Genomic DNA, 10,589 nt, shown 5'->3' with positions numbered 1-10,589 from the left:
AAATGGTGTGACCTTCAAAGTATGTAACTGTAATTGCTCAGCAATTTTGGGTTGCACAAAGTTATGGGTGCTGCCACTATCTATTAAAATCTGTAACTTTCGGCCATTAACTTCTCCCAAAAGTTTAAGCGATCTGGGATTACCCGGGCCTGCCAATGAGTTTAGACTGGAAATATCTCCTGTGATTATGTCATCTTGTCCATGCACTATGATTTCTTCTGCTAAGATTGGATCTTCTATATCATCATCTTCTGTCCCCATTAACATTAGAAATCTGGTTCGACACCTATGATTGGTTGACCAACGTTGGTCACAGTTGTAGCAGATACCTTTCTCTCGTTTTTTCCTGCATTTCTGCAGGTGTTAATCGTTTAATGGGGAGATTTTGTGTTGATTGAGTTGAGGGTGGTAAAGCTAAGGCTGTTGTCTCCCTTTTGTCTTGGTTCGATGATTGTGTTATAATCGGGGCTGACCGTGTAGTGTTTGCAGATGGTATTTGGCGTTGTTGCCACCTTAAGGGTGCTCGTGCATGTTGGAGTTCAGCCTGAATTTCTTCCAATTTTGCTTCATATTCTCGAGCAAGATCAAAAGCTTCCATCAATGTTGTTGGTCGTGCCATCTGCACTTCTCGTCGAATAAGTGGTTTAAGCCCTGCGATGAACATAGAAATAAGGATATGTTCTGCAATCCCTGTAACTTTATTCATTAATTGTTCAAATTCTGCTTGATAGGTAGTGACTGTGGTTTGCTGTGTCAATTTTGACAATTTTCCTTGGGAATCCTCAAAACGAGACTCGTCGAACCGCTTTGTGATATTCTGTAGAAATTCCTTCCATGTAGTTAACATTCCATTCCTTTTCATCCATTGATACCACCCAGAAGCATTCCCTTCCATTGTGAATCCTGTTACTCGCAATCGCTGTGTGTCGGGTGTATCATAAAAATCAAAATATTCTTGAATTCTAAATATCCAACCATGAGGATCTGAGCCATCAAAGCGAGGTAACTCAAGTTTCATATGAAATTGTTGAGTCCCTTGGCCACTCTCCGGTTGCAAAGATGGTTGTAGATGAGTATCAGGTGGAGGTCCTAAAATTCCATGTGTTTGAGGTTGCACTGCTGCATTTTTATTTGTTGTTACCATCGTTTCCAACCGTGACACGGAGGTAATGAGTTGTTGAATGAGTTGGTGATTTGTAACAGTTTGTCTATCAAAATTTTCTTGCAATTCAGCAATTGCCTGCTCCCAAGGACGAGTTGTTGATGTAGATTGGTTGTCTGACATAATGGAGTAAGATTACAGTTTTGAGTGTGTAAAAGAACAAGAAAGATGAGTTCGATGCAATGAAAGCACCAATTGATACGAACCCGTATCAAGCCGGCACTGCTTTGAGTGGATGCAGACTCCAAAGATGGAGTTAGGGGAGGGGAAAATTAGAGAGAGAGAGAGGGAGAGAAAGGGAGAGAGATTTCAGAGGAGGAAGATGATAGTAGAGAAGAAAAAGATAATAATAATTCGCATGTCTTTCCCCTAGCATGTAGGGTGATTATATACTAAGTTACTCCTAATCCAAGATTGAAATAAGATGGAGTATTGTCCCAAGAATGCTCTCAAAATAAAGATAGAGATGGATCAAAATACCTTAAACCTCACGAGAAACCCTTTGTCTCGAATCCTCAAAGACTTGGAAGAATCCCATGTAGTTTCAAGTACCTCGATGTTGCAATCTTCAATCAACTAGAGTCGGATCTAGTTTCCTTCGATTCAAGAACGAGTCCACGAACCTAAATCTAAGGTTGAAGAAAGTAAGATTGATTCGAGTCCACGAATCAATTTGCTAATTGAGTCCACGACTAGCCACTAATTGAGTCCAAATTAGCCATAAGGTTTCTTACACAAGTGTAAAGAAAAACTTAAAAATTTTATTGAATTAAAGCCTCCACGAAACTGATATGGATGTGCCCTATTTATAGGTATAGTGGCAGCATTATAATTCTAAATACAATGGGAAAAAGAGTCCTAAACCTAATCTAGAAAACAAGTAAATAGAGTTTCATTTAGAAAGGGATTTAAGGAAACCTTTCTAAATACAAACTAGTGTTTTCTCTTTAATTCTAAACAATTTAAAATAATGATGACCACAAATAATAAAGCTGATTTGGGCCTCGGATCTTGTGATTGGCCCAATTTGTAATCTTAATGGATCTTCATTATGTTGGGCCGCATCATCCTCCCCTTCTTGAAAAATGATTCGACCTCGAATCTTATAAACATTGTCTTCGATCCGTGACATCACTTGAAACGGGCCACTATAATACTTTCCTCTATCGAATGGAATTATTATTGGAATTCCTTGATTTTTCCACCAATGATGCTTTAAGGATGTACTTATGGGCCTTGTGATGAGCCCACTATAGACCCTTATTGGATTCCATGTGTACTGGTTCTTATTATTCTCCCCTTCTTGAAAAGGATTCGTCCTCGAATCCAAATCTTCAATGAAAGACAAAGTAGGAAGCTCACTTTCTGTTTTATCACGCTCATGGAACTCATTGAACTTCTTCTTGGGATGCTTGACACGAGTTGCTCCAATCTTCATCCTACAATAAACAAGTAAGGCGATTAAGTCTAATGACACAGCATGGAATTTAAACATTCTGAATGGAAGTAGTTCAACAAAATTAGACATATTAAATTTAGCCATTTTGTTTGAATTATCAACAAGCACAACATCTTTCCTCCTAGAGCTTAAGGCTAAACCAAACACAAAATCCATGGAAATATCAAGTAATGATTTAGATGCATTGTGGTGGTAAGTAGCACAATTATGAACATAAGATTCTACATCTTTTTTCTTATTTGGCCAATGAAAATATCCACGCAAAACTTCACCATTCTTTGGAAAACCAAATTGTCCCTTATGTGAATCAATAATTAAACCATTGCTCAAATCCAAGCAAAAAGTGTCAATCCCATTGACTTTGAACCAAAACTCCTTGAGCAAGTAGTATTTGCCATAAGAAGATTTCAAATGTGCCTTATAACTTTCCAGTGATTCCTTATCTCTATCAAATAATGTTTTAGTAAAATCAAAGTTAAGGAATCTCGGATGTATGGATGCAAACAAATTTCTAACACATCTAGCAAGTAGATCATTAATAGAAACATGGCAAACAAATCTAGAGAATTTTAATGCATGCTTTTGAAATAAAAGTGAGTAAATAGTTACTCCCCTTCTTTTCTCTTGCTTAATATCCTTTGTAGTGACCAAGAGAGGTTGCACTTTGACACATTGGGCTGGTTCATTCCACTGTATCACTGATTGTGGTCCCTTTGTTTGGCTACAAACTGAGTTAGAGGATTGGAGTGGTGATTGCAATTCCAAACATGGAGGTTCCACTTTTCTCTCTTTGATATCTTCTTTCTTTCAGGCTGGTTTGAGAGCTTGCATCAATGTCAATTGAATTTCTTCTACTTGTTTAGGATACAAACGAGGCAAGACATATGTAACTCCATTCATGTGAAACACATAAGTGTTCCTCATTCCATTAGAACTTATTCTTCTGTCAAATTGACATGGTCTACCTAACAAGATATGAGCAGCCTGCATTCGAATATTATCACACAAGATTTCATCAGAGTAACTGTTAATAGATAAAGGAATAAGATCCTGTTTGGTTACTCTAGCTTCTCCTGCATCAGTTAACCATTGCAACCAATAAGCATTTGGATGATTAAGCAAAGGTAACTGGAGAAATTTACCCATAACTGCACTAGCCATATTTGTGCAACTTCTAGAATCTATTACCATAGCACAAGCATTCTCTCTAATTGCCCCTTTAGTACAAAATATATTTTCTCTTTGAGACTCATCTTCTTTTAAAGGGTGAACATTCAAAACCTCCTTAACAACAACAGTATGACTAGACTCACTAGCAACATATTTAGAATCAGAATCTAAAGGTATGAATGGTTCTCCCTCAACATGTTCATTGAGAGTTTCAAAATGGTCACATACCTCATCCTTAGACTTATATTCAAGACAAGAAGCAAAATTTTCAGATTGTTTTGTTATCTTAACTACCCTCTTGTTAGGGCAATCACGAGCTATGTGGCCTCTCCCATTACATCTATAACAAATCAATTCTCTATCATGTTGAGGCCTCACTGCCTCACTTACCTTTTCCTTACCTTTGTCTCGTGAATCATCTCTTGGAGGCGGATGTTCATCACGCCTTTGAGGGGTGGAACAAGTGTTGTTCCATCTTGATGCACCATTTTTGGACTTGTACATTTTCATCTCTTTGATTTTTGCCTCAGATTCACGTGCAGCATACAGGGCATCATAAAGGGTGTCATATCTCTGAGTACTCATTCCACACCGAATTTCTATGTTCAATCCATGTACGAAACGAGCAACAATTTTTGTCTCTTCTTCATGTATGTCTCCCTGTTTAAGCAAAATACTTATAGTTTGGTAGTACTCATCAACTGACTTATTTCCTTGCACCGTTCCCTGCAATTTTCTTTCAAGATCATAGAAAAAAAATTTAGGACGAAAGGTTAGACGCATATCTTCCCTCACTTGAACCCAAGATTCATAGGGAATAAAATTAGCAACTCTCCCTCTATTTCTTTTTCGCCACCAAGATAATGCATACCCCTTAAAAGATGTAGCAACTAGCCTAATTTTTGTAAGATCGGAATAGTGCTTTAAATAAAAAAGAGTTTCAATAGCATTCTCCCATTTTATGTATTCAGTAGGTCCTTTCTCACCAATGAAGTTAGGAATTTTATGTTTAATGTTTCCTAACTCCGCATTACGCTGTGGGATCCTTTGACATCTAGGATCCACTCTTCCTGCTGGTGGCAGGTGTCGCTCATCATTGTGTGGTGGTTGCACTTGTTGGGAGCGTTGCTCCAAAATATTCATTCGTTTGAGTAGCCTGTCTATCTTTTGTTCTAATGTCTGGGGAAGGTTTGGAACTTGATTAGCCATCTGTATAGGAAAAAAAATATCTAAAAAAAAACAAGAAGATGTGTGAGTAATCACGTTAGTGAAACCAAAAAGTTGGCTCGCTCCCTCACTATTCTCAGCTCGCAGGTAAGAGGTGGATTATATGGCTCTGGTGGTGTACTACACACTCTTACAAACACACACTCCACTCGTGTATCGCTCAAGGTGGCAGATACTCTCACAAGCCTTTTTCCAAAAAGGAAAATTCTAGTCCGGAACTCAAGGTGATATGGATTCAACCTCAAAGTTCAAGAAAACGTACCTTGGAAAACTTCACAAGCCTTTGAGAGTAAGGTGTATCGCGAGGTAGGTAATAAAATTGAGAGCAAGAAGCAAAGAAAAAAGGACAATACAAGCAAAGAAACTAAGCAAGATTTGAAAGAAAAAGAGGAAACCAAAGAAGGAAGTATGGCAGAAAGATATAAAGACCAATATCTAAAGGTAGAGACAAATAGAATATAAAAGAGGTTCACGTGACCACAACCAATTAGGAATCTATCAAGAACTCCTTCCAACCTTATACTTTTCCCCTTCCTTGTCCCTCCAAAATTCTCCTACCAGCCAAATTCTTTCCCCAACCTTATTCTTCTTCTTTATAGCTTTCTCATTTTTTTGCTTTTTTTTTTTTTTCAACTTTCTTGATTTTTTTTTTTGATTTTTTTGATAAGTAACCTCCAAATAAATACTGTAAATATAAAAAAAAAAAATTCGGACCAAGAGGATCCACACAACCCCTTCAAAACAAAATCAAGAATTTCAACAATCCCCCAGAAAAATAAAAACGATGCCCTTACTTCGATGATCAATATCTCAATGACCATAAGGAATTTGCAAGTGTATAATATATCAATAGAACGCCCCAGAAGAGATCTAAAACATATCAAAATTTCAGATAAACTAAGCGGTGGATCTCGAGATATATGTCATTCTTTGAAACTGGTCACAGAACGCGGAAATTTGGACAGGGTGTGATTGCGACGTGATTGCGCGTAAATGCGCTTTGGATATAGGTAAGGGTGAGATGGGGTTGTTTTCCTGACAGAATTTGTGGTAATATGGTGCTTAGGAGGTGTGAGGTCTCGTTGATATTGGATGGGAAAAAAGGAAAACTTTTTCGGGATAGGTTTTCAAGAAACTAAAGAACATGTATTAAGATTCAAGAAAATAATCAAGAATGCAAAGGAAAATTTTTTGGGGTGTTTTTAATGAATAAGACATGAATAAAAGTAGTATGTAAGATAAGAATGAGATAAACCTAGGGAACCAAAAAACCAAATTTCTAATGATAATGAGATAAACCTAGGCTCTGAATACCAAATTGATATGAACCTAATCCAAGATTCAAATAAGATGGAGTATTGCCCCAAGAATGCTCTCAAAGTAAAGATAGAGATGGATCAAAATACCTTAAACCTCACGAGAAACCCTTTGTCTCGAATCCTCAAAGACTTGGAAGAATCCCATGTAGCTTCAAGTACCTTGATATTGCAATCTTCAATCAACTAGAGTCGGATCTAGTTTCCTTCGATTCAAGAACGAGTCCACGAACCTAAACCTAAGGTTGAAGAAAGTAAGATTGATTCGAGTCCACGAATCAATTTGCTAGTCGAGTCCACGACTAGCCACTAATTGAGTCCACAATTAGCCATAAGGTTTCTTACACCAGTGTAAAGAAAAACTTAAGAGTTTTATTGAATTGAAGCCTGTTTGAAACTGATATGGATGTGCCCTATTTGTAGGTATAGGGCAGCATTGTAATCTAAATACAATGGGAAAAAGAGTCCTAAACCTAATCTAGAAAACATGTAAATAGAGTTTTATTTAGAAAAGGATTTAAGGAATCCTTTCTAAATACAACTAGTGTTTTCTCTTTTATGCCATTCAATTTAAATTAATGATGACAAAAAATAATAGGGCTGATTTGGGCCTAATTTAATCACCAAAATCAGCACTTAAACAATTATAAAAAGCCTTAAAATCTTCTTCATCTTTTGCAAATGGGCTTGACTTGGATTTCCACCATCTTTGAATATCACCAATGAAGAGTTGTCTTAATCGTTTGGACTTGGGCCTTGTGATCGGCCCAATTGGTACTCTTGATGGATCTTCATTATGTTGGGCCGCATCATAAAATGTGCCATTTTTGAGAACCTGTCAACAACAACAAAAATAGAGTCATGTCCCCGAACAGTTCTCGGCAATCCCAACACAAAATCCATTGACAGATCTTCCCATGGATGAGAGGCTACAGGCAAAGGAGTATACAAACCATGAGGTTGTACTTAGGACTTAGCCTGTTTGCAGGTAACACAACTATCACAAACTCTGTGCACGTCACGTTTCATTTTGGGCCAATAAAAATGGTCCTTCAATATCTCGAGAGTTTTCAAGACTCCAAAATGATCCATGAGTACATGAGCTTCTTTAAGAAGCAGCTGTCTCATGGAACACGAAGGAATACATAACCTGCCTTTCCTGAACAGAAAACCGTCATTCAAAGAGTACTCACCAAATTTTCCCTCTAAACATGCATTAAAACTTGCTCCAAAATCAATGTCAGAGTTATAAAGTTCTTTCAAATGCTCAAAGCCTAAAACCCTAGAATGTAGAGACGTGAGTAAAGCACATCTCCTAGACAAAGCATCAGCAACAACATTATCCTTCCCATGTTTGTATTTTATGGAATATGCAAAAGACTCAATAAATTCAACCCATTTCGCGTGTCTCTTATTAAGTTTACCTTGACCTCTTAGATACTTCAATGATTCATGGTCAGTATGTATAGCAAACTCTTTTGGACGCAAGTAATGCTCCCAATGCTCTAAAGCACGCACTAAAGCAAAGAACTCCTCATAAGTAGGATAATTTAGGTAAGCCCCATTTAACTTCTCGCTAAAGTATGCTACGGGTTTACCCCCCTGCATTGGTACAGCGCCTATTCCTACTCCGGAAGCATCACAATCTATCTCAAAAACAGCATCAAAATTAGGCAAACCAAGAATAGGTGCCTTACACAATCTTTCTTTTAACTCATTAAAGGCATTCTCTTGCTTTTCACCCCACTCAAAGCCAACGTTCTTTTTAATCACCTCAGTTAGCGGTGCACCAATTGAGCTAAAGTCTTTCACAAATCGGTGATAAAAACTCACTAATCCGTGAAAGCTTTTTACCTCGCTAACCGTCTTCGGTGTAGGCCATTGCTGGATAGCCTCAATTTTAGCACTATCAGCCTCAATCCCGTTGGCATTGACAATATAGCCAAGGAAATGTACCGACGAAGTGCAAAACTCACATTTTTCTTAGATTAGCATACAGTTTATATTTCCTCAAAGAAGAAAACACTTCCTTAAGAAGTCTAACATGCTCATTAAGACTCTTGCTATAAATAAGTATGTCATCAAAATAAACAACAACACTTTTCCCAAGGAAATCTCGTAAAACTTCATTCATGAGTCTCATAAAGGTACTAGGTGTGTTAGTCAGGCCGAACAGCATAACAAGCCATTCATATAGACCCTGTTTAGTCTTGAAGGTTGTTTTCCATTCGTCCCCTCCCTTAATTCTTATTTGATGATACCCAGAATGCAAATCAATCTTAGAAAAATAACAAGCACCAAATAATTCATCAAGCATGTCATCTAAACGGGGTATAGGGAAACGATATTTGACAGTTATTTTGTTAATTGCGCGACAATCAACGTACATTCGCCATGACCCATCTTTTTTGGGTACTAGCAAAACTGGAACGGCACACAGCTTAGGCATTCCCGGATTTTCTCTTTGGCCAAGAGTTCATTAACTTGCTTTTGGATTTCCTTAGTCTCCTCCGGGTTACATCGGTAGGCAGGCCTATTCGGTAATGGCATTCCTGGCACCAAGTCAATTTGGTGTTCAATCCCCCTCAACGGTGGTAAACCGGCAGGAAGTTCTTCCGGACAAACATCTTTGAATTCCTGCATTAAAGAAGTTATTGCCTCGGGCAAATGACTAGGATTAGTAGTACCCTCGTTGGGTCCTTTATACAACAAAAGAAAAACTTGCCTCCCCGCTCTTATTACTTTTTCAACATCTCTCTTTTTCCCAATGAAATTTTTCTTTGTTTTTTCTTTTTCCTCACTTTTATTTTTCTCTGTTTTGCTTCCTCTTTCCTTTTCAACACTCTGTTCACTATTTTTTTCAATTCTTTTTTCATTTTTCTCTCTTTCCCTCATTTTCTGAAGGTCATCATGAATTTGTCGCGGAGTCATTGGGGTTAAGGTGATCTTCTTGCCTCGGTGCTCAAACATGTACTTGTTATAATAACCATCATGGATCACCTTCATATCAAACTGCCACAGCCTCCCTAGAAGAATGTGAGCTGCGTCCATGGGCACTACGTCACAAAGGATCTCATCCCCAACCTTATTCTTCTTCTTTATTGCTTTCTCTTTTTTTGTTTTTTTTTTTTCACCTTTCTTGATTTTTTTTGATAAATAACCTCCAAATAACTACTGTAAATATCAAAAAAAATTTCAGACCAAGAGGATCTACACAACTCCTTCAAAACAGAATCAAAAATTTCAAGAATCACCCAGAAAAATAGAAACGCTACCATTACTTCGAAGATCAATATCTCAATGACTGTAAGGAATTAGCAAGTGTATAATATCTCAATAAAATGCCCCAGAAGAGATATACAACATATCAAAATTTCAGATAAAAATAACAAGTCGATCTCGAGATATAGGTCATTATTTGAAACTGGTCACAGAACGCGGAAATCTGGACAGGGTGTGATTGCAACGTTATTGCGCGTAAATGCGCTTCGGATATAGGTAAGGGTGAGATGGGATTGTTTTCTTGACAGAATTTGTGGTAATATGGTGCTTAGGAGGTGTGAGGTATCGTTGATATTGGATAGGAAAAAAGGGAAAACTCTTTCAGGATAGGTTTTCAAGAAACTAAAGAACATGTATAAAGATTCAAGAAAATAATCAAGAATGCAAAGGAAATTTTTTTTGGGGTTTTTTAATGAATAAGACACTAAAAAAAGTAGTATGTAAGACAAGAACGAGATAAACCTAGGGAATCAAAGAAACCAAATTTCTAATGATAATGAGATAAACCTGGCTCTGAATACCAAATTGATATGAACCTAGTCCAAGGTTCAAATAAAGATGGAGTATTGTCCCAAGATTACTCTCAATGCAAAGATAGAGATGGATCAAAATACCTTAAACCTCACGAGAAACCCTTTTGTCTCGAATCCTCAGAGACTTGGAAGAATCCCATTATAGCTTCAAGTACCTCGATGATGCAATCTTCAATCAACTAGAGTCGGATCTAGTTTCCTTCGATTCAAGAACGAGTCCACGAACCTAGATCTAAGGTTGAAGAAAGGAAGATTGATTCGAGTCCACGAATCAATTTGCTAGTCGAGTTCACGATTAGCAACTAATTGAGTCCACAATTTGCCATAAGGTTTCTTACACAAGTGTAAAGAAAAACTTAAGAATTTTATTGAATTAAAGCTTCTCGAAACTGATATGGCTGTGCCCTATTTATAGGTATAGGGGCAGCATTATAATCCTA

General features: G+C 37.5%; 1 protein-coding gene across 1 annotated transcript; it reads right to left on the bottom strand.

Moving 5' to 3' along the window:
* Positions 1-8,749: 8,749 nt before the first annotated feature.
* LOC109156520 lies at positions 8,750-9,385 on the bottom strand. The gene has a single exon (XM_019304373.1). The coding sequence runs from the start codon at positions 9,383-9,385 to the stop codon at positions 8,750-8,752; it is 636 nt and encodes a 211-aa protein (XP_019159918.1).
* Between the last annotated feature and the right edge of the window lie 1,204 nt (positions 9,386-10,589).

This window comes from Ipomoea nil, unplaced genomic scaffold (assembly GCF_001879475.1).
Source record: "Ipomoea nil cultivar Tokyo-kokei standard unplaced genomic scaffold, Asagao_1.1 scaffold2735, whole genome shotgun sequence".
In the NCBI taxonomy this organism is placed as follows: domain Eukaryota; kingdom Viridiplantae; phylum Streptophyta; class Magnoliopsida; order Solanales; family Convolvulaceae; genus Ipomoea; species Ipomoea nil.
This window is presented reverse-complemented; position numbering and strand designations above follow the sequence as displayed.